Here is a 25,441-nt window from a genome sequence, read left to right as displayed (position 1 = left end):
CTTTGAGATGGTTCTACCAGTCACATGGATGAAAGGTAGATTGGTTCAGCAAGCTCATCTGCTTGCTCTGCAGCTGCACAATAGATGGATTCTAATCAAATTCAAATCAAGGGGAGGAGCATAAGTGCACAGTTGGAAATTGAGGGAGAAAAAAGTGGTGGCCAAAGTAATCCCTTTCAACGACAACCTGCAGTCACGCTGGCTTAGATGTAACGTGAATCACCCTCACACTCAGTCATAACTGTTTTGGAACCACAGTTTTAAACACAACTTTAAACACAACTTCATTGTCCTGTTCCAAAACAGCAAGCAATCTGGGAGTGGAACATTCTGAAAGAATATCCAATCTGCGAAATATAATTCTTCAGCATTAGCTAACCACAAATTTTAAAATACTGTTTTGTTCCAAGGTCAATGCCCTCTTTCTGTTTTCTTAGACAGATTACTGTGTAAGAGTCATTTATACAACAGGATGGAAGGAGGACATATGAAAGTCAGTGCTAGTCAGAAACAGACTGCCAGTTCTTATTTTTTAAGCTATCTAAGACATTCCACCAAACTCCTCCTGTTCTGCAGGACACCTTTTCAGGCCCCATCTGCCTCTTTGCTCTGTAGTTGCAACTGGTTCCCCCATTTTCTAATGCCGAGCTATGTCCTTTCTGATCAGATATTTACATCGGTCTTTGAGCTCTCCTCGCTTTCTCTCCCATTCCAGTTTCTAGTCTCTTGCTCCTCCTTTTTTGGTTCAGCTTAAAAAAAAAAAAGAGTGTATCTGTGAGGACCCAAACCTACCTTTTCTTTTCCTCTTCAAACTGGGAACATGGTCATCCAAGTTTTTGGCTTTTTTCAGGGAGAGGATCTGCTCAGATGAAGTAGATGGTGCCGTATCGCTTTCACTTAGGGACCCAGCAGAGCAGGAAGAGCATTGTGGCAGGGGTGGGGGCATCTGCAAGCAGTTTACAAAATGTTACAGTAGGCAAAAGCTACTCTTCCACTCCACTTCCTTTGCAACCAAAAATCCCAGCAACAACCCAAAGACTTATCCTTTTTCCAAAATAACCCTTTACAGCAAGATTGTTAAGCATTCTGGATTTATGTGCTCTTGAAAAAAGGATCAAATAACTAAGAATTCACACAAATAGAGCTAAGCCTGCCTACTACACTTCATCTAAGTGATCTGTGTAACAGAAAAAGGGTCACGACCCTGATAAAGAACATTGCTTCCCAATGCTATCCCTGCAACATAGCTCCTTCTGACAAAGCACGTTGGGTTCTGGTTCTTGATAGCCTTCCATGAAACTCCCATTTATGATCAGAAAAGATCATCGAGTCATCCAGTATCATCCATCTGTAACTCATTATTTTGAACAACTTGTATTTGTCTAAAGCATCTTTGAGGAAGTCATCCAAGTCCGTATGTGAAATTCTAAGTGTTCATTTTAATCTTAATCTCCATTTTTGGGACAAAGAATTTCCCATTCTGGCTTCCAGCCCATTTCTTGCTATGACTTTCTCCAGTCAATAAGGAAGTCTTTTTCCAATATTACTTTTTAAATCAAGGAACTATTACTGAGAAAAAGAGCTTCTTAATGCTAAGACAGAAGCCACATTAGTAAAGATGAAACAGTGATGAACTGTAATAATAATTGATGGGTTTATCTCACTCTTTTTACCAGTCAGCTTAGATTTACATTTAAGGGTTTGACTGATTCTTCCACACATATACCGTCCCCATGAGGGTGAGGTAGAAAGCTTTTTGATGCTCCCAGCTCACTCTTGGAGAAAGAGGAGGCATATCTCCTTTCCCATAAAGCTTCCAATGTTTAGAAGTGACAAGACAAGTGACTCTGTCACATCTCTCACCTGGATTAGTATTCCCAGTTTCCAACACTATCAATAAATTATTATTTTTCTTTTTTTTTTTTCTTTTTTTTTTTTTAATAAAGACACTTACAATTTCTTGAGCAACACGGAAGAAGAGGGAGACACTTCTGACTGCATGCCCAAAATTGTCATAAACATTCACATACGGGCGGACCCACGAAGGCAGCTTGCCTCTTACATCACCAGTTGTGAACCTGTGTAGGATTGGAAAAGGATTGCCAGGTTGGCCTACGTGAATTAAACAAATGCCAAATCAGGGTCCAAAAGGACAAGGGAGAAGCAGCAAGACAACAAAAGATTGAAACAGTGCAGTAAATATAATGGGGTGATGTCTTCACTCGGGAGAAAAGGGCTTTGTTGATAGCACGTACCATGCAATCAGCCAGTTCCTATCTTTCGTCCATAAAATCTTTAACTGTGCAACAGTAACAGTAGTACTGAACTGTGATCTGCTCCCTCTTCCGAGTCAAGCCTCAGCATTGAAGGCTATCAATTAAACTCTTGTTGCCTGTTATATACATATTATATCAATATTATATTACATTAATATCCATTAATATAATATTAATATATCGTATTAATACAGATTTTATGGTTTCAGCAATATAATCTTTCCTCATTTTTGTCCTCCTTCGCTCAAAAAACTGCAGTGCTGGTGACTGCCTTCTCAAATGAGAGACGGAGAAAATGCAAACCCATAAGTTATTATCACATAATCATTTCCAGTAGCATTACAAACATGAATTCAACAAATTAGCTTATTTTGCATTAATACCATTAACCTCTTTCTGCAGCTCCAAGACAGTATATTTTGGGAGCAGAAGATAACAATCTAGTTACTTTCTTAAAGTAGTGCAATATTGATATAACCTGTTACATAAAATAATGTAATTACTTATGAACTGTAGCCTTCTCCAAACAGTAACGTCAGCACATTTATATTCAAAATACCAATACCGGTGTTGGGATATAAAGCTTGGGATATAAAGATGTCGATGTACGTTTATGTTCTAGAGCCAAGGTTTCACCTGTGGTCACATAGGAAGATGGCACCATAGTCTTGGCGATGTCTGATGACCCTGCCGATAGCCTGATTAACAGCCCGGGAAGCTTGCTGACTGTACCACTCACGCCCAGATAAATACTGCAATAGGTGGGACAAAGAATTAACATTATTTACCAGGTAAAATGTATTCTCCATGCTGTACAGTCACTATTCCTTTCTAAAGAAATATTTAAAAAAAAAAAAGTATCTAACAAGATGGACTGACAAATCTCTAAAAGCCTTGGAAAGCCAAATACAGCTTGACTCGAATATCACACTTGGCTTATGGTGCACAGAAAACTCGAGTAGTAATATCCAACTCGAGGGGCTATTTAGTATATGATGCAGACAGCCCCAGTAGTACAACAGACTCACCATATTATTTAAGACCTAACAGCTATCCTGCAGGACAATAAACTAAATGTATAATGCCATTCATTCACATGCCTGAAGCGACAGAAAAAAAAAAAACCAACAAAACAAAGCAAAACAAAACACAGAAACAAATAACCCTCGCCCCCCCAAACCACCAAAACAAAAATCCCCAAGCCAGCCAGCACAGGCAATTCTTCCTGCATACCCTCTCTCTGGACGAAATAATTCCCTCAGAAAGATATATGGATAACACGCACACAAAAATTTTTACTGAAACTTTAATTACACCATTTTTTCAGCCTATATTTGCTTGAGACCATCTCACTGGAGACAGAATTTGGAACCCTTAACATTATTTAAAAAAGGTGACTATTTGTGACAAACTCCCAAGGTTGTTTTGGATAACAAAAGCCAAAATCCAGAGACAAGAGGGAGAAACAATGACACGGACCTGCAAACAGCCAACGGTGAAAAGTTCCCCGGTATTACCTGAGCATCTGCACCACTTCGTCTCATTTCATCCAGGAACTGCATCTTTAAAACAACTCTGGGCTCCATACGAGGAGGAAACGGAAGCCCGGTAATGATGACTCCTCGTCCATTTATGTCTGCAAAGTCCAAGCCTTCACTGGCCTGAAGAGACAGTGCTTTCCCTTATCAACAGGACTTGAAGCGACATTTCAGAGCAATTCAGCAGTTATTGGCCTTTTTTCTCTATTAAATTAAATCCCTAGCCAAGTGTAGTTTATGAATACGTTATGAATAGTTTCAACTAGATTTTCTGCCTTTATTACCTTGATTTTAAACTTAGGTTTTTCCTCTAGAAGGCCCTGACAAAGGCATACCTCAGCCGACACCATTAATGCATATGTTGTATTCCTGGATAAGCAGAACAGCTGTATTCAGAAGATGTCTTAAAATGGCAGTCAATACCTCTGTTTAAACCTTCCATACACTGAATTGTTAACAAGACACGATACAAACATAGCAAACCTTCCCTGACATTAAAAATTAATAGAATCATTTCAAAGCAATAATGGAAATCTGCTCAGAATCCACCAGATTATAGTGTCATATCCACCAGCTGTGCTGCTTACACCCCTTCAAGTATGTGTCGCGCATCCCCCCGTACATGCTCGCATCCCACGCTGTGCTGGCAAATCACTTTGTGAAATGAATAAAATCAGAGTTGAACAGACTGAAAAATAATTCGGGGCCGGGGCGGGGGGAAGTTGGTTTGTTTTTCAGCTGAATCCATTCTCCAATCTCATTTACCATGCCACACAAGCAGCTGTGATGGAATATAAAATCAGGGATGGATGGGCAGCTGGAATGACCAACTCTACTCAGCTTAAGCCAGCGCTGCCACTAAGAAGAGCAATCACAGCATGCACTATAATCCGTCTGGAGCTGGCAATTGCATAGTTGTATTTATGGACGTTTTGTCTTGGGCACAAAGGAAATCTCTCAGGCTAATAAGAGCATGAGAAGACCAAGCTTAGACAAAAAGAAAAAACAATAATAAAAAAACCCACCACCAAACAAATCTGCCCTTCACCCCCTCAAAACAGGAAAGAAAATTCCTGTGAACTTTTAAAGACACCCCACGCCTAGATACAGCTAGTAAAAGAACTAGAGCAATGGGGACAATCTCCTCTTTATAAAAATGGCTGGGTTTTTAGGTTTCTTTCAGGGAACAGAGAACACAAAAAGCTTGCTAGAACCTCCTGCCAGTGTAAAAGCTGAGCAACAACCTGGGAGGGAATCTTGAAGTGATGGCTGAGAAGGGAGCTAGTTTTAGAGCTTTTGACAACATGGCTCTTCTGGTTAATCTTCTCAAATATTTCCAATTTTGCAGTCATACTATTAACCCTGTGATAAAGTCTACCCTTCAATTGTGTGTTACTGCAAAGTATGATCTCTCCACACTCTCTTCCTCTCAGGGTAATACGCTGTTGTTGGAAGGCCAGGCATATTCAACTGAGAGTCCCACCCAAAAAGAGCTACGTTTTTTTCTTCATCGATCTGACCGCTGCTTTGGAGACTGGGACTGAAGGTTCAAAAGATGTTGAATCTTCTCTTGGTAGGCAGTAAGCAGCAGCAAAAAGGCCTTAAGAGTAATTTAGGATTTTGCAAATATTTCCACTGATATCATAAATCAATTTATCAGCACTGGAACATGTAAATGAAAGGCCATCAGATGTGTCCAGAGGACTTGAAGTTAACGTAAATTTTTTAAAGCTAAGCAATATTTTGTGTTTTCAGCAGTGTTGTTCTAACATGTTTGATTACAAATGTTTCTTTCAGTTCTCCTCCAAAACTGTTCTCATCTAATGGGCTGAGTTTTCAGTGAGCAGCCAACAGGAAATGTATGATGCTCGTCCCCTTTAAAGAACTCAAAGGTGTATCCCTTTAATAAAGGCAGCAATGAGGCATACGTAAACTTGACATAATTTTGAAAAGGCTTCAGGGCATCCTACTTCTCTTGGGTTTTTTCCACATATAATTACAGTCAAATAACAGAAACGTACTGAAATCCAGAATGATGTTTTTTTCCATCAACTATATGATCTGATCTCAGAGGAAACAAATTCTCAGTTACATTACCTTCCCCCGACATACTGCCAAAAAAGCAGCTCCGTTGGACTTAGGACAGACAACTTTATCATAGTAGGCATTCATTACCTAAAAGATAAACTAGTTTAAGCAAGAGCAGGAACGGTATTATCCTTTGCATATGCATAAGTAGAAAGCTGTACTAGCTAAATTTGACTCGTACACTAAGATCTAAAATGTGATTAATTTGGCTTAGTATAATTTTCTTTACTTTTACTAATTGCAAATGTGAGAAGTCACTTGCTTAGCGAAATCCTTACATTACTGTGAAATCTAGAATACATCTGGGTAAGCATAAAAGACTAATGTCAGATACTTCTGATGAGAAGCTAAAACATGGACTGTCCTATGTTTCTGCAGATCCTTGAGTAAAACAGGCAAACCAGGAAAGCAATTCAAGGATATTATTTACTCTAAGAAACAAACAGAGCAGCTATAAATAAGGAATTGTGCAGTGTCATCTTGTTTAACACCCAAAGCATGACAAGCTGGGAGGAAATGTCCTGCAGAACATTAAAAGATGCTGACTACTGAAGCGAGAACTTTCTACTATCTCAATTACTCAGTCCATATGTATGTTAGCTGCTGTTAACATCACTGGATTTCAAATGAAGACTGCACCCTGCACAACCAGCCAAAAGAGTAAAGGAAGGATGCACAGAAGAACTATACTTCAAAGAAGCGCTCAGAGAGTTTTAATTTTATCGTAGGATAAAATTTGGGTGTTTCACACCCAAACACATCTTAGAGAAGGTATTTAAACATAAAAACAGTTTATGAAAATGTTATAGGTATGCAATGCAAATAATTGACCTCTGCAAAGCTTCCTTTGTTCCTGGGTTCCACAAACATTGGCTTCACTTCTTCTATTCTTTTAGCAAAATCATGCTCCTGTTAAACAAAAAATGAACATATCAGAAAAGGCCATGTGAAAGCAAGCACATACCAGAAGCGCCCACAAGAAAGGAAACGCTCAGGAGCAGTCACCACAGACTTCCCCACCGCAGTCTGTTCCTCTCTTGCCAAACATGGGAGGAGATGGGAGCAGATGGGAGCAGAAACATGCAATCCTAACAACACCAAGGGTCATTCCTTGCAGCTGGTGCAATCAGCTGTTACACAGACGGGAGATCCAGTTCTTCTCCTTCCAACTTGCAAGTTCCCACCATCCACCTCCCAGAGACCCACTCTGCGGTATGACACCTCTGTCCCCACCATTGTCTTTTAAGGAGGAGGAGCATTTAAAACAGATCTGTCCTACCAAGTCTCACCAGGGACACTCAAGTCATGAGCACAGCAGTTACAAAAGTTACAGTTGCAACAGTTACAAATTAAAAATAAAGATAAATGCTCATATTGTGATTTTTCCCCCCCAAGAGTTGAAACACTTAGACCAACTGTAATTTGGAGGTTTAATAAAGAGAATTCTGGTGAAATTAAATGAACTGTGAGATCAGATCAGATGAGAGAATGTATTAAGATTCTTTTAGGTTTGGTTTCTACAACACTGCATTTCAGTGCATTGTGATCAAAATAAAAGAAGCCTGACCTGGCTTTTTACTTTCCAGATTTTATAATGTACTTATCAACAAAGAATTTTTCATGAGCATGGTTAGATAGCATAACTACAAACTGTCTGACATGTGTAACCAAGCCACCTAATAAAGGCAGAGCAATTAACATACTCTCCAATATTCCAGGCTCTTATCCATGACAGGATACGATGGGAAGAACACCAACAGCCCATGTGGTACAACTCGCACAAGGTTACCTGCAACGAGATAGGCAAGTGTATAGTTGAGGGCATTTTCATCCTGGGATGGAGTACACAGACTGCAGAGGAAAAATAAACTAAACAGCATGGGCTCCTTCCAAAATCTTTTCTACTTTCCTGACATGAATGTTCGTGTATTAGAAGTTGTTTCATTTTTTAAAGTAATTTCAATAATCTTGTCATCAAGGTATAAACTTTTATACAGATGCCTAACTAGCTTTCTAAAGTGTAGTGTTAACAGGATAAAAGATATTATGAGCTACACCAAATACTACAGACGAAAGAGATACAACACCATCTGCCATATTTGCCCTGGTGACAGTAGGATCTATTTTTAGATCATTTTCTCTCTCCACTCTTTATCCACTGCAGTCTAAACATTCAAAGCAATGGATGAGGTACCACAAGATTGCTTGTGAGAGTTTTCTAGTCAAATAGTATACACTTTCCTGAAAAAAACATTAACCTGGTATTTTCTGAAAGCATTGTCTTAAATTTCACCTTTTAGGCCAAGCTGAACATCTCAGAGCACTCTCCTCCATTTCCTTCAAACATTTCTAGATTTAACAGATTCCTTTCAATCATATCTCAGCCAAGCTCCACAAGTGCTCTTCTTTTATTCTGTCCTCATGTGTTAAAATTTTGTAGTTCTATTATATTTCTAAACATTACCCAAACAATAAATGCCACTTAAGGCGGGCTTGACACAGTGCCTTTAAAAATATCACAAGAAATTGCATCGACTTCTTGTGATCCTTAATTGCTCTGCAAATGACGCTTGGCTGCATCATCTCTGTGCACTGATTTCTAGTTTGTGCCACCTCCTGACCATGTTTAGGAACCACATTTTTGATCCAAACACAAACACCTGACAAGAAATACAATATTGGAAATATTAAACCAAGGACTCAAACTCATTTTTGTATGCAATTACAGTAGCCAGCTGCCTGAGCAAACAGAAGCATACAAAACCAGACAGCATTTAGATATGCAACGCAATCCTTTACCTTTCTCTGTCTTATGTCTTCTTTAGTATTTCTCCTTCTCAGAGATTTCTAAAAATCCTGTGCCGCAACCCATTTCTGAAATCTGCACACTTCACTTACCAATTGTTTTCCCCAGAGAAGATAAATAATCCTCTGAAAACCTACAAAGAAGAAGAATCAAGTAACATCATTGTACTTCCTTTTCTACGTTTTTCATAGCTATTGACTTCCTCTGATATTCATCTAAAATAGCATATCCGTACTCCTAATTGCTCTCCTTCCTGTGGCAAGCACCCATACCAAGGACATAAAGTTAGTAATACCTTGACTACACGTTACTACTACTATTAAATATTCTTATTATTAGCACTGAAGATGATCTAAGCTTCAATATTATCAAAATGTAACAAGTAGAAGTGGGCAGCCATATGAGTTTTGTGATTAATACTAACAATTTAAGGGTGAAAGTTCTATCAGAAAAGCCTGCAGATGCTGCCAAGCCTGACTAACGTTACAACTATGTAAGATAATTACTGAATGATGAATTAGGTGTGGTGAGGCTGCCGGGGCAAAAAGGGTGAATTTGGTTACCTGTGGCATAAGCCAAGTGAATCACTTTTGCTTTCACTGAAAAAGTACTGCTCTACAACGAGCAGTATTTATCTGTTTCTTCCAGTCCTGACTGAAAAGTCACGTGTTCTCTCATGCCTTTATGTTTCTTTCTTTTTAGTGCCTTGTAGTTTTGCATACTGTTTTCCCAGGAAACTTACATATGCACGGGGAAAAAAACAAAAGGGAACTTATTTATTTTTTTAAGACCTACAAATACTGGTATCACCACAGAGACATTGTCAAAACACAGCAAACACTGTGAATTCCCTTCCTTAAAAAGAAAAAAAAAGTGTTCTAGGCCTTGGGGGGGATGCCCCACCCTTCAAAAGACAATATCTTCAACAAAATACACTGAAACGACACACTAAGCTTCTGAAAATGAAAAATACAGTCTGAGGGTTTTCCAGACTTCTTCTCTGTCAAAATCAGTTACAATTGCTGAGTCCCTTTCCAGTTCTGTGGAACATCTGTCATTTTTCCCTTTTTTTCAGTAAAAGCTCTTTGAGATTTATTTTTTTATTTTTCTGTATTGCTGAAAAAGAGTAAGTCAGGCCTGCAGCGGGCTAAATGACAGAATTCTCAGCCAGAGGTTTGTCTATAATGTTGAAATTGGACTAGATTTAAGAATGTGCCAACACATAAAAATGTCTGTACTACAGGAGGAAAGTTAAATGGAGGAACACGTGTATCTCACACAAGGAACTCATTTCAAACTACTACAGAAGGATTACATCCCCACACACAGTACTAGCAACAATGCGATGTCACCCTTCAGTAACTTCAGAGAACCAGCAAGCACAGAACCTTCTGCCATGTGCACCATAGCATTTGGAAACTGCCTTTTAAAATTACATGCAGAGGTGCCAATGAAGACTATCATACTGCACTATGGAAGTCAATATACAACTAAATCAAGTTTTGGCCTTCCTTGCTGGCAGTATATTCTGCTGGCAGCAGAAGCTGCAGCAGAAGCACTGTCTACTCTGAAGAACAGAAAGACACAGGCAAAATGATGAAAGACCAGAGAAAAGCAAGAAAAATGACGATAAAAAGCTTGACAAATATTTGGATATATTTTCCTTAATAAGGCAATGCAGAGGTAAAAGAGAGGCTGGTCATGGTGACAAGCTTTAAATATAAAAATAGTTGTTGCAAAGGCCAGTCCTGTTTCAAATCAATTAAGCCTTCAGCAAAGAAATGTAGGATGGGGCTCCATGTCAGTGAGGGTGGACTGCTCTGCAAGGGACAGGGAGGTGGTACCTGAGCATGATATGAAGGCATGCAGGGCAGGGGTCTTGCCAGCCAGGGCCCAGACCTACACTAACAGAGCAAGGCAAGCAGGAAAGACTTGGATGAAGTAGCCAGGCTCAATCACAAGTCCAGACCATCAGGCAAAGTCATGGTGATGGGGAAGGTCCAAGGTCAAGTCAGGAATGCAAGTCAGTAAACCAGGAGCAGGTCCAGTGACAGTAAGGAGTGTCACAGTCCAGTGATGGCAAGGTAGGTCCAAGCTCAAATGGGGAAGTCAATCCATAGCTCAGGGTCAGATCACCAGGGTCCATGGCCAGGTGTGGTGATGATGGAGCTGGAGACAGACAGTCCTACAGCTTGGGCAGTGACTGAAGGCCTATGCCAGACCTTAAGTGGAGCTCCTGGGCAATGGTTGTGGATGGAGGTCCCAGCTGAGGCTAGTCAGGACCATTAAGGACTATCAGTGCACTCAGTGCCCTGACATTTGATCCCTTCCAGGCCTCCAGTTCGAAATTTTCAACAGTAGTTGCTAAAGGGTGTTATTCAGCACAGTGTTTATCCAAGAAAAGAACTTATTCCACTAGCACCCTCCTGTAAGCAGAACCCCAAATGTCGGAACCCGAGACTTCAAAGCAGAATTCCACATGGAAGTTCATTACCTTCTTTCATAGGTAGAAGTAAGTACAGCTCCATCAGGTCCCTTAGGAATGATCCCAACCCAGAGCTGGTGTTTATCAATAACATGAGGATTCTCCAAGCAAACAGGAAAAGGGCTAGAGAAACACAAAAGTAAGATCCCAGTCATACTCATTATATGATTCCTACTGGCTACCAGTCCAGAACACTCAAAAATCCTGAGATAAAACCTAAAATCACAAGAGCAGATTGTGCATTTTCAGTAATGATACTGTTCACACATCTAGGTACTTACATCTGCATTTCCATTGTAAATGATGAGAGGGGGGAGAGAGTCCCACTAGTAAGGATAATTGTCCTGACTCCCTGTCGAACAAGCTCATGCATGCTGTAGCCAGGGCTGAAACACCAATAGCTTAAGGTCTTTCCTGTATCAGATAAAGAGAAAACACTAAGAAGCAAGTCTGTAAGTGGAAAAATTAGAATATGACTAGCATATAGCACATTGCATCTGAACTTCTGAAAGTAAAATGGCCAGCATCTGAAGCTAAATGGTTATGTTCTGCTTTGGTCCTTCCCAGATTTAATTACTATGCCCATTTGAAAATTAGTTTAAAAGGTCATTGCTCCCTCACACCTGAAGTAGATCATTCTTTTAGTCAAAAGGTGGTTATAGAAAAGACAGAGCATCAGATCTTTTTGTTGGCAAGTAACGGGCAGATTGAGCAGATAAAACTAAGTTCCCCATCCACTGATTCACTTCCTGTTAAGGAAAATTGGAAGGGGAAGCATGATAGAAGAACTGCAGAATACTGGGATGAAGGACAAACAACTGAAGTTGCTAAAAAAGTACCTCCACCCCTGCTCTTGCTTGAAAAGAGAAGAACCCCTCCCCATCAGGAATTTCCAATGGCTATAAACCTTTCAACCGAAACTTTCCATTTTCCCCCACAACCAACTGCCAAACCTTTCAACTTCTGCTCGAATCTCTTGTGGGATGTGGATATACAATGTGCATGACACTGAAAATCAGGCATACTATAAGTTATCAATAGAAAGGATATAAAGAAAAATGGATAAATCACACTAGTCATTTCTGTCATTGCTCAGCTTGTACCATTGGTGTTCTTGCTGAAAACTTAGCATCAGCTTTTCAGAAACAGTCAAAGGAACAAGGGATCAGAACAATCACCTACGTCAAGAACAAGAGCAGCCAAATGAAACATTAGCTATTGTTTCTGTTTCTGATTCCGTTTTGCACAATTAGTTTCAGTAAAAAAAATAATATCTAGCATCCACATATCATGTGCACGCCTTTTAAACATACACACTTCAATCAAAGACTGTGTTTCCAAAAAGGAGCTGACAGTTTCAGGAAATCCCCAGTAATATGTGCCCAGTGAGTCACTTACTGCTTAGAATTACAACAGAACAATTATTTTAAGCTACAGTGTTATCCTTCCACCTCATTTGGGCAAACCCATCCAGACGATGTCCAGATTCTAGCAGAATCACATTCCAAAATTTAGCAAATTCTGTATCTCTTTAATTCACACTAAGAATCGGTGCAAATTACAGTTAGGATCTGTATATGGACAGGCCAGTAAGTACCTCCAGACAAGAAGAAAGTCACTTATGTCAGGTGCCTAAGAAATTCCAGCATAAAAGCAAACTGTGCTGACATGGGATGGCCTAGAAGAGCAGAACACCAACCACTCACATTTTGCCTTGCCAATGCTCCGTTTGAAGTCTACTCTGTAACCCTGCAGGATGACTGCCAGGCACCAGTTGCCCAGTTCTTGGAGAAGCCAGAACTGTCGTACATTTTGAGCCTGGTGTTCTGCAATTATGTCTTTAAGCTTAACAATATTAAATCAATTTTGAAGGTCCCATTCACCAGCAGGAACTGTTGGATGTTACACAAAGTAGATCTCTGCAGCAGCTTTTTCCATGCCTGGTACAAGGACAGCTAATCCATGGAGAAATGGTTTGCTAATAGTTTACAACATGGTGATATAAAGCAAATCAAGAGTAAGAGCATTTTATCTTAACGTAAAACTGCAACAGTTCAACATTGCATTCATAAGCGGCATCTATGCAGAGAGCAGATAGCTAGGGCAGTAATCTCATCAGCTATCCCAAGCTATGCCACTTCTCTTCACCAACTAGTTTGTAGAGAATTACACTTGAGTGAATAATTTCCACAAAATCCTTTGAAAACAGCTATTCTTAAAAGGTTTGCATTATTTCTACACAATCTGCTATACCACTATAGGAAACTGGAGACTTAATCAGTCTTGTCTGGCCTCTGCCAGGTTTGCACACAGTGCAAGTCTCAACAAATTGCTAGTCTGTTGCATGGGTACTTGCAAATATTGTTTTTATTTGAAAAGCAAATATAGCAGTATGTGTCTACTAAATCACAGAAGAATTCTGACACTGCTTTATATTGGTTTTGTGTATAAATCCTCTAAATTATGCAATAAACCTAAAGTGTTTCTATTAGCCTTTTCCTGCAAACAAATTTAACACAACCTACTTAGAATTATTCCTGTAACTTCAAATTCCAATTGAGCAATATCTCAGGAAAGCAACATTTGCAGATTACCAAACAGCATGCTTCTGTTCAGCAACAGAACAGAACTTACTTCGTGGAAACACGTAAGGGGACATTATGTGCAAAGCCAGTAAGTTCATGGAAACTCATTCTTTGAAAAATGTTACTTTTTTCCTTAAGAAAAGGACTTTGGTGAAACAAATATTTACATTCTCAAGAGCATTTAACTGAGTAATTAAGTGGATAGTTATGAGGCAAGGTATGTACAAAGATCCTTGGAAAGTATTCTATTAAGAAGGCTTAGGTAAAGGGATCTGCATGTCTTCTTTAATCAGAAAATGTTTTGTTTTCCACCTAACTGTATTTATTAAAAATAAATAAATATATCAGAAATGAATGTTGAGGTCCAACAAAGCCAAGCTCCGTGCTGCTTTATAGGAGCCTTAGGATAAACTTTTGATTCAGAAGCCAAGTTTCTTTTCTTCTAAATATGTTGTTTTGCGGCATGGTTATATTGAGGTAGTTCCAGATACCAAGTTCTGCAGAGCATAAGGAACAAAATAGGGGGGAGGAGAGAGACAAGGAGAGGGAGAAATCTCAGTTGAACAAGAAGGACTGAATAGTGTAGTTGAGTCTGAAACTATCAAGAAGTGACAACGTGCCCTAAAGAACTTAGGAAGTTGCTCCAAAAAAGGTCATATCTCAGAGAAGGTAACAGTGCCCTGAGGCCGTGACCTGGCATGGCATTTTCTGGCTAAGGATTCACATTCTTAAGTGTTATTTCTCTGGCACATCACATGAACCTTCACTACAGGCCTTCAGAATGAGCCAACTAATTATAACTCCTCCAGCATATATGAGTAATTTCAACAGAGATTAAGAACTTTCATGGATTTACTCTTATACTACTTTTGGCACACATTTTCAGTATCATATCTATACATGAATCTTCTTCTTGTAAAAGGTAGTTGCAGCCTTAGCAACACTAATTTTGTGTTTAACACAACACAATTATACAGAGAAATATAGCTGATACAAGGATAATGGAACATTTCATAAACCTCAACGTCAATCCTGAAGGAGCGTTTCCCATTCTTGGGCCAGTCTGAAGATTTTCTCTACACCAATACAAGCAACCATTCCATAATGGAGATGATTTTCTTCCACTGGAATAATTGCACTAGAACAACTCCAGCAGTGCACGAAACAGCACTGGTACAAGAATGTTTTATATTGAGATTGCTTATGTCACCTCCCCTTTAGAAGTAACTATAAAAGTGAAAAGCACCTCCTTGACTCATCATATCCACAATGGAGCTGTACTTGGAAACATAAAACTGCAAAGGAACACTCTCAACAATCCTAGAATTCTTCAAACTTAAAGTCCCAAAGCCTTAAAAACCTACCTTGTTGTAGAGAGAGCGAGCTCTGGGGCAACACTAATGCTCCAAGTCTCTTCATCTTACAGAAGATGACCAAAAAAACCCTACAACCAAATGGTTCTCTGCTAACTGAGTGGAGGGGAAAAAGTCTTTCCCAATCCCACACCTACTGATGGTTTTAACTTGGACCATGGCAACAAGACATACTAATCATGGGCTTAAGACTTTCCAGCTCTATGAGAAACACTACTCTGCCATTTGGATTTAAAAACTTCTTTGCATATAGACAGATCTGGAGCGTGCCCTCATTGAGTTATTCTGTTCAGCCCTTTATTCCTCAGAGTCATTTTTAACATTTCAGGTAACATAGGTGGTGTTTCACTCAAAATCCTACAATGACATTCCAAAATTTCCCAGAGGACTCCCTGTTCACAAGTGTGAAGTAATGCAGATTGGGATGTCTTCAATTGTTTTCTCTCATTTGAATCAGAAGGGAGCAGTTGAGTAGTTTTCAATCCAGCTTTTGCATGAGCCTCCCCAAGACCGAGTCCTGTACCTTGTTTTTTTGCAGACGATGAATTCCAGAGATCTGTCCTTTGTTTCTTCTTCTGATTACTGTTATCTAGATGAATATGTACCTGAAGGAAAATAACAGAAACAATTCTAGAGGTGTCTACAGAAATGAACTTGCACTTCACCCCTCAAAAAAGCTATCCCATATTAAGGGTAGTTAACGTAATTAGCGTCACTTTTATAGTGTTAGTAAGGTCGTATTATTTCCTGTCTGCCTTTCCTATTTTGTTTCCAGTCTTTCATAACGTATCTAACAAGGAGCAAAGAAGTATATCACCATTTAACCAGCCATTTTGAGTCAGTTGATGGGAGCAGCTTTTCATGGGCTGCCCCGAGCAGCGTCAAAGAACCCAATTATTTGCGTATTGTCCACCAGAATAAAACACGCAGACTTGAAAAAAAATTATTGTAAGAAAGATTTGCTTCATTTGGCAACAAAATAGTATCAAGTCTTAAACTTAATATGAAAGTTACCTTTTATCTAAAAAAAGGTCTGTTCCTAAAATTCATTATAGCATCACAGCCCGTAAGTCCCAAACTCTAAATAAATTATAAGGACTTCGGGGGGGGAGGTTCAGTGTGGCTCTACTGTACTTGCTTGGTAATAGGCTAAGATAAAGTCAAGAGAACAGATTATTGGAAGAACACATTAATTCTTGCATAATATGCAGTATCAAAGTTTTCAATAATTCACATTTGCTGCACTTGCCTAATTTCATTTTAGAGTTTCTTTAAAAATTACTGTGTAGCTCCTATTTTTCCTTGGAACCTAAACTAACCGCAGCTCCTTCGGTGGTTTTTGGGAGTTTGGGTTTTTTTTTTTTTCCTGGAAGAACTCACATATCCTCCCTGTAATTAACATCATCATTTGCTATACTATCCACATTCTTCCAAGTCCTGGATACACTAAGCACAGACATTAAATGCCAGCGAGGAAAAACGTAGAACACAAAGCATCCCATACCTTATAATATTTAGATATCGACCGATGTGGCATGAAACCTGTTGTGCCTTCTGGAGGATCGATGTTGAATACTGTCTGGAAAACAGATATAAACAAACGGAAAGATTTAACAACTGTTTGCAGCGAAATCCCTAATGCATCTTTGTGCCGAGAAGTATCTCCACAAAAGTTATTGCTGTAATAACCTTAAATATATCTCCTTGCTCCTGTTATTAAATAAAGACAGAGAATCTTGATTAAATACATTTTTTTACAGGCAATTCCTGCTAGCCAGATGGCTTTGTCATTGTTCCAAAAAAATGGAAGCCAGTCTCTAAATATATTCAAACTGTACAAATGACAGTATTATTATTCACACTGTTCCCGATTTCTGGCTGCAGACAAACATAAAACACACTACATGTTCACGAGATCACAGAGTCACAACTGAGTGTAAAAGAACTTTTTGAATTCCCTTAGTTTAAAGTTTCAGCCATGATACTAATAATACTCTGCTTAGGAAAAAAAAAAAAAAATCAAGTTATAATCATACCTAGTTGTCCATAAATTACATTAAAAGCTTCTGCACAGTGTTATGCTTCTTCCCCTTTCCTGTATGTGATGTCTTATGACTAAGGGTGATGCTTTTGCAAACATATGGCATGCCAGTGCAACTTCGCTGAAAACAGCTGTAGTTCTCAAACATTTATAACTTCGGCTAATTTTTCTAAACAAAATTTCTTCAGACATTTAAAAGGAATTATCCAAGCTCATAAGAATATCAGCTAGTTGCAACAAGATGTTCTCCACCAGTCAAAAAAAAAAAAACAAAACCAATTCCTGGAAATATTAACTTCTGAAAAATAGCCAAAGATAGGATGTACAAAAAAGATTTTAGTAAGTATTTTTCTAAAAGGAAGAAAAAAAATTTGTTAATAAAAAAACCAAGCTGGCTATAAATTAAGTCTTGAAGACAAGGCTCTGTAACAAGAAAGCACAGCATTTAACCAACAAAGACCCTGTGACCTAATCCTACTTAAAAATATCTCAAGATAACAAACTATCACGTGGCAGATAATTTGCAATAACTCTCCACGTGCATGTCCTCAGTAGCAGCAGCAGCAAAGGGATCTTGGCTTTCAGCGAAAGACTGCTCTTCCAATTCAAATCACCTTTCATCTGTAGCACACACTGATCTGTGGGCTCCAGTCACTGGGATCAGGAGACCTGGCTTCTACTTCTGAATCTTCTCATCTCTCAGCTTTGAAACCCTGGGAAACTAATTTAAATTAAGCGTACCTCACCTTCCCCACAGAAGAACAGCGACACTCACCTTCCAGTACAAATCATGCTGGTATCAGCATACACAAACTGCTACTACCGTATCAGAACATACACATCGGTTTTGTTGAACCACTGCTATAAAAATGAAATACTATGTATGCCACTGCGAATACACCCTCACAAACATCCATGCATTCGATGAGTTCAGTACTGCAAACCCACCAGGACCGTTCAAAATACAGCTAATAGGTTGTCTTTATCATGCAGGTCTGCAGAGTTTGAAGACATTGCTTCATTTTTAGTTTTACTCGGGGTGCTATTCTGTGGTGTCCTTTTGGACGTGTATGCTCCTCTCCACCAGCACAACAGATGCAGCATGACTTCATACACTACTACTAGACAAAGTAAGCACAGAAAGTCTTATTAAGTAAGAAAAATGAATCACCTATAGGAATTACTGTGTTAACTTGTAGAGCTGACTGTTCTCCTACAAGTATCTAATAATGTTTTTTAGGAAAATTTTAAATTATAAAGATTATCCTTCTCTATTAAATTCCAATTCTAGAAGAAGAAGATTCACAATTAAGCTAAGATAGCAAGTAAATTCTTAGGTGAAAAGCAACGATACTGAACAATTCACACTTCCTCTTTGTAAGAGTTTCTAGCAATCAGCGGAAGGCAACCTGAATGTTGTCAGCAGATTTTGGTACATATGAGAAAACAGACCTGAGCCGTCTCATTCAAAACAAATAAATAAGACCCAAGACTCAGGACAGGACTTTTAAAGAACACAGCTAAATTCAAATCTAGATTATTTAATCCCTCCTGGTTTACTTAAAAAAGGACACTAAAACCTATAAACAGTAATAATCTCAAGTAAAGGGAAATGTAAGTGGGAATGTTATAAATCCTTCAGCAAAAAGGGAAAACTTAAGTACATAGTCAGTACTGCACCCAGACAGAAAAGAATTTAATTACAAATCTTCTAAGAAGTGTTCTAGAAATAACCAAGAATACTGAGGAAGGAAAAATGAGTTCATTTGCTACTGCCAAATGCAGAGCTGGACACAGAAGTAACTCACTTTTCAGATTAAATAAACTGCTGTGTTCTTCCTCATTTTTGCTCTTACATAGATTTTACTCTCCTCCTGCCTGTGTTTCCATTACTTTATCGCCTTTTTTGACACTCCTGTGCTTCCTAGAAAAATAGCTTATACTTGTAAGCAGCATGTTTTCCAGAAGAAAGATCTATGACTTCAAGGATTTATGAAAAAGTCTGGCAGCTAATCTATTAGGCAGGCTACCAGTGAGTAGGACAAAACCAGAGAACTACAAAGAGACCGAACATTGCTAGCCACGACAGACTTTAACATCATGGAATTTCTTGTGTCAGTGGCTGAATTATATAATTAGATATAATTTTTAATTAAAAAAAAAAAATTAAACCAAGACATAAAAGCAATGATTAACACACATTAAAATGTCGTCATTATCATCACCCACCTACTAAAGATGGGGGGAAAGAAAGATCTTTTTGATCCAAAAAACCCTGCAAGTATTTGGGGAGTAAAGGTCTTATTTCATTGTCAGGAAAAGGTCTAATTCAACCTGATGCCCAGTAACTCGGGCCAAGATGATGCTCTGAAATCACCAAATTCTGGGAATACAGTGAACTTAACCCCAGGCATCAGCAGATTTTCCAACATGCTAAGATGACATTTTGTTTGAACTTCAAGCTGTGCAAACATTACCCTCTTTTTGAGTACCACTCAAGAATACTAGCACTTTGGTCAACTTCAGAGGGAAGCTAGAAAGTGAATTTCAGGCCACTGGCCCACGCCCACTGTACCTTCTAGTGTTACAGGGCCCAGGTTTTTCATAATCAATGTTTTGCAAGTGCACAACAGGGAGAGGACTGACAGCACCATAGGGATACCCACAAGTGCCACATTCCGTTCCTGTGGCACTAAAAAGATTTTTATTTTAAAGATCCCTCAATTTAATAATTAAATTACAAAAAAAAATACAGTTAAGTTATCCTTTGCTTGCTTTTTTTCCTTAGCCTGTACTTTTATTTCATGAGAAGGTCTCATATTCCCAAACATTGCTGCTAGGAAGTAAACAGCTCAATAACCGAGCTCCACCTGGTGGAGGCTAAACCCAGACAAATTTAAATTGAGAATCTCCAGAAAGGGACACCAAAACTGTAAAAGAACAACCCAGGTAAAAATCAAAGCAGACCATCCCATTAGGCAGCAGATTTCTCCTCAAAAACCCATAGACTTCCATCACTGCACAAGTGTATGTACAATCAGGAATAAAATAGATCCAATGTCTTTCCACATTTTTTAAACCAACTCTTCTTTCCTTCAGATGTATATAGAAGCAGCGTTAATGATTTACCTGGATAATATCCGAGAGCTTATGCAATCCAGATGTATTGACAAATATTCCAGTACCTAAAGAGAATAACACAGGATTACTTTTACAACACAAATATACATCCATATCTTATCTGAACGGCACAACACTCTGAATACAACTTGAAAATATTATCTGAAACAAATTATTTTAAGTTTTTCATCACTATTCAAGATGCAAAGAGAAACATAAAACTGGCATTCCAAAGGAAGTTCCACGTCTCTGAAGCATTGGGAAGCTGTCATCTGAGACAATTATGTAAACTTCTTAAGGCTCCTCTACATTAAAAATTGGAAAGGAGATAATTAAAACAAAGATACGCATGCTTAAACTGATTGATTACTTTTTCAAAAGCTCACACAACTAATATTAGTCTCATGAAAAAAAAGAATAGAAAACTGACTACCGCGTTATGCAGAGAGACAAAAGTAACCTTTGCTATAGCTATAAATAGCCCTTTACAATCACCTCCAAGCTTCTAGTACGCTTAAAACAGCGACTACAGAGGAGCAGTTAAAAGAACCTATGAAATACACTGATGATGGGAATTTGACCATGGAACTGATAAACAGATGCACCTGTTAAGCCAGAGTGCAGACAGCCTAAAAGGAGAAAGATGCTGGGGGGATGGGGGGGGGGAAGGAAGGACAGATGTGTTCTCAAAGGATGCACTTGCAGAACTGACAGGCTATATTCTGGTCTCCATGGAGTGGGCTTGCTCTCTTCAATGCTTTTACTGAAGAGTCTGCTAGGAAGAACTAACTAAATCATTTTCTTAGCACATGTAGAAGTTGGAGATTTTTCTTTGCAGAAGGGCAAGTTAAGAACCAGATGCTGATAGACAGTAGAACAGAAGCTTGCTAAATCAAGAAAAAAAACCAAAAAACAACCCCACATTATGTGATTCCCAACATTCCTGTTTCACAACTATGACCAGGGAAGAACTCAAGACACGACAAGCGCCATCAGCAAAATGTTAACAAGCTCCACCCCACAATCCTTCTGGTTTTGGAGAAAAATAGCGTTGTGTGCAAAAAGCCTCTACGTATGCACATGTGTGTACACACACAGGTTGGTACACACTCAGGTTTTGACACAAAGCGGTTCTTAAAACTAGTTCTGTTGCATGAACAGACATAAAACATGTTTCCCAGCAGAGGACGTCGCAGAAAGCCTTAATAAAAAGACACTGGTCTTCAGGGTCAGATTTTAGGTTTTAAAAGCTTTATAATCTAAATCTAAACAAAGAAGCCTTTCTCCTCCTCTCCCCAGACGATGCAAACTTCCAATTACTTACATTACACAGAAAAGTCTGAGTGAAACAACTAACAAATTTATACTTACGGCCTGAAAGAAACTGTAAAATCTGCTCTAGCGACTCCAAGAGGGAGGATTTGGTCTGGAATGTTATTTGCGCCTCTGCAAACAGATCAAAGATGTAGCTGCAATTTACAAAGAAAAAGCACAAACAGGTAAATACTGTAAATAATCACAGAGACACAATCACTGTTACCCTTTTATGACAACAACAATTTCACCATCTAGTAGCCAAACATGTTCTTGTCTCCATGAGAAAGAAAAATTTACAGGAATAAAAATGAATATTTGGTTATAAAGACAGCAGACAATATTGACATGACAGAAAGCATACTGACCACATCCTTCACATTTTCCATGATTTCTCTACACCGTACAATACATGTTAATTTAGAAACAGATTTGCATGCAATTTCCATGATTTTTTGACAACGTACAATATGCATTAGTTTAGCAATAGACTTACAGAGCTCTGAGGTACCTCAAACCAAACCACTGCAGCACTAGTACCTCTGTTGAAATCATGATGTGAAATTGAAAGAAGCACAGCAAGGAGCTTCTTCCAGTTCAGAATACCTGATAGGCATACACGCGGCGTAGGATTTTCCACTCTTGAAACACTTTAACAGGGAGTTCCACCAGAAATAATGATTACTACAGAAAGGGGATTTAAGGAAACCCAAAGCCTTGAATAAATACTATTCCCAGAAACTAGAATAGTAGTGCCAATCCTAACAGCTGACCCAGTTTCACCTGGGTCTAGAATCTGCTGTACTTTTAACGTGTAAACATATTTAATGAGAAGACATTTACCTTCCCTCTTTGGTGACTCCACTGCCATTCAGTGGCAGCTCCACAGCATCAATAGCACTTTCTAGCTGAAGGAGAATTTCTTTAAGAGAACCAAGAAAGAGAAAACGTTAGGGTTTGCAGAAACTCACTTCTGGGACACATCTAAGCCTCTTTTTCAAGGTACTGTACTTTATTACAGTACTTTAATATTTATAATAATACTGTATAATAATAAATACTAAATAAAACTAATAATAAAGTAGTATAAATACTAATACTAATAAATATTAGTGTTTATTATTATACAGTACTGTACTTTTCTGTACTTTATTACAAAGGCTGTTACCAAAGACAGCAACCTAGCTGTTTTCTTGATTCTATAAACAAGTCAAAATGATCAAAAACAATTTCCTAGATATTACCTCTAAATATTCATATTCAACTTTAAGAACTTCTATGCCCTCAATTCTTAGATGAAGCCTGTGATGCTCTTAGAAAATACAGTTGTCAGCTAAATGTTAAACTCTTCTCTACAGATGGGGAAAGTTGTTCTTGGAAATGCTTTGTAAACATAAGACATCTCAAGTTCTTGCTATTAATTTTATGTAGCTTCATGTTCTTACAGCAGAATGATGCAACTAATACATTTCCAGCACACTGACAAGATAAGAAAACAAGGGAACTTCTAGCAAAGAAGGAAGCAACGCATTCCTCTGCCAAATCTCTAATCTTCTTCGGAAAAAACTGTAACTAAATGTTCCACAAAATTATCAGAAGAGAGACAAATTTCCATGAATTTCTCAGTTATGTGCAGTGTCTACAGAAATGCTACATGAACCTGATTTATAGTTGGTGACCTTTTGAAACTGTTTCAACAACAATTTTCAACACACAAAAAAAATAGCCTTACTCTTTATCTTGGCTATATCTTCAAGTTCCATGTTCAGTCCTGTTGAAGAAAAGAAAGATTTCAAAGAGGATATTTCATGTCTGTTTCATTCCTAGTTTCTTTATGCCTCTTCAGAAATTATGGATATGAAGGCTACAACTGTGTATATGGAAAGACATCTTCTGTATTCCACTCACTGTTCTCTTTCATGACCCCTCCTGTCACAGTGATTTGGCCAAATCTTTTCATGTTTGCCTGGCAGTGATTACTAACTAACGATAATTTATCTATTAATGAGAGTCAATTTTCCAGAAACTGTTAAGAAAAGTTGTTTTCCTGTTCTTGTTAATGGCACCCTATAATCCCAGTGAAGCTGGTTTGTGGTTCTCAACACACCTGAATTTGCCATCTCCATATTGAATTCAGCATTTATTTCATTCTGTTGAACTACTTTGGCTTGTTCTTCCAGTACGACATTGACCGCATCCATCGCCGAAGCCAAATCGTAGGGCGTCAAGTCAAAAGATGACGACTCCTCACACAACTTCTCCTAAAATACAAAGGAATGGAAGCATTATTTGGACTGCACAATGCTATTTGCCCAGGCAATTTCATAGCTGATAAAGTCCAGACGACCAGGCTTGATTTCATTTCTGATCTCCACCTCAGGCCAGAGGACATTTTATAAAAACCTGAAGACTTTGACTATGACTAGGCATCCTTTTCTCTGAAATACAGAACAGATTTTGCCTCTTCCACATTATCAACATTCTACCACTCCCATCTAATAGTAAATCACTGTCATCATTAAGATCCCATTTGTTTTTAATAGGTGTCACCTCCTCTGTATTCTTAGTGTTGCTGCTAATAGATTTTTCTTGACATCCTTTTGTTTCTCCCACGCAGTTGCCAAATAGCTTGCTGTCTGATGACAAATTGTCCAAGTAGCAAATTTTTTTAGTTAGAGAATCAGTTCTTCCTTCGAAAGAGCTACTTCCTGATCCCTCTCACACTCTCAGGAAATACTCGTCTCCCTGTATTCGCTCATATGAAGACATGGCACTTGCCCCTCGTGATCTTGCATTCAGAGATGGGGGCATGGAGAAAAAAGGGGAGGGGGGCCATGGCAAAAAAAAAAAAAAGCAATAAAATGCATATTATTCATATGTAAAATTTGGGCCAAAATGTATGCGAGAACAAATATTATTATAGAGAAGGAAGGAAACATACTAATTTTCTATAAAAAAAAAGTAATGGTTTGAACACTCACCAAACTGATAAGTTTGACAAAACTCTCTATGACCTTGAAAAATAAGTCACATATTTCCTTACAAATTTTTCATTCACAAAAAGAATCAATCATCTTCCCTGAAGAATGAAGAGAAATTTTAAGGACTAACCTACACAAAAATTTGACTGCCATAGCTATGAAGAAATAAGTTACAAAGAAAAAAATGCTGAACTAGACACATGCGTAAACAATCTAATCAGAAAGGAGGCACTTTCATTTCAGAGTAATTACTAAGTTTCCATGTATCATCCTGGAACAGACAGTACCGTGGGAGAACTATTGTAAAATGAGTAGTTCTACGATAGCTGTTCTGGTTAATTTCTGCATGCAGGCATCAATTAATATTTTTAAGACACTACAAAGGGGAAAAAAACCTTCAAAATCCCGACAACTATGAGTGGATTTCCACTCATTTTTCAACAGAAAAAAAGATGTTCTGATGAAAGGAGCACGTAGTGGATGCAACTCTGCAACTGTCTCTAGTCAAACACAGCACACCCTCCACTGGCCTGTTTACTGAAAGAAGAACACGCAATCAGAAGATAAGTTTTGCAGCTGTTTAGCAGAAGTCTCACTGGGAGGTTGGGAGGTTGTTCATGTGGCAGAAAAAAAGGGACATATTTCAAATGTTCCTTTGCATTTCATTATTTAGACAAAGGGTTGCAGTTTCGAGCCAACTAAGAGGAAGCTCCCATAATGCAGCACTTTTTTTTTTTTTTCTCTCTCTGAGCAAAGACTTGGAAATATTACAAGAGTCACATTTGCCACCTACAGCACTTGGGACAGCTGATGCAGCTGAGCTTCAAGAATGGA

General features: G+C 38.5%; 1 protein-coding gene across 5 annotated transcripts in view; it reads right to left on the bottom strand.

The window, feature by feature from the left end:
* RTEL1 (regulator of telomere elongation helicase 1) overlaps positions 1-25,441 on the bottom strand; it is a 53,863-nt gene that overhangs the window by 20,631 nt on the left and 7,791 nt on the right. For all 5 annotated transcript variants that reach the window (XR_012045124.1, XM_072879081.1, XM_072879083.1 and 2 more), the window contains 17 exons: positions 23,734-23,887; positions 23,359-23,397; positions 22,470-22,548; positions 21,684-21,781; positions 20,322-20,377; positions 16,656-16,730; positions 15,675-15,756; positions 11,475-11,607; positions 11,203-11,316; positions 8,801-8,841; positions 7,606-7,691; positions 6,734-6,811; positions 5,912-5,989; positions 3,794-3,937; positions 2,913-3,028; positions 1,955-2,078; positions 793-946 (listed from right to left, as the gene is read on the bottom strand). Coding sequence is in view for 4 of the 5 variants with exons in the window: in XM_072879081.1 (XP_072735182.1) it covers positions 793-946; positions 1,955-2,078; positions 2,913-3,028; positions 3,794-3,937; positions 5,912-5,989; positions 6,734-6,811; positions 7,606-7,691; positions 8,801-8,841; positions 11,203-11,316; positions 11,475-11,607; positions 15,675-15,756; positions 16,656-16,730; positions 20,322-20,377; positions 21,684-21,781; positions 22,470-22,548; positions 23,359-23,397; positions 23,734-23,887 (1,651 nt within the window). In the remaining variant the exon portion in view is untranslated. The remainder of the gene's footprint in view (positions 1-792; positions 947-1,954; positions 2,079-2,912; positions 3,029-3,793; positions 3,938-5,911; positions 5,990-6,733; positions 6,812-7,605; positions 7,692-8,800; positions 8,842-11,202; positions 11,317-11,474; positions 11,608-15,674; positions 15,757-16,655; positions 16,731-20,321; positions 20,378-21,683; positions 21,782-22,469; positions 22,549-23,358; positions 23,398-23,733; positions 23,888-25,441) is intronic.

Source organism: Ciconia boyciana, chromosome 14, assembly GCF_034638445.1.
Source record: "Ciconia boyciana chromosome 14, ASM3463844v1, whole genome shotgun sequence".
NCBI classification, from domain to species: domain Eukaryota; kingdom Metazoa; phylum Chordata; class Aves; order Ciconiiformes; family Ciconiidae; genus Ciconia; species Ciconia boyciana.
Note: the sequence above shows the minus strand (reverse complement) of the source record. Positions and strands in the feature narration are given on the sequence as shown.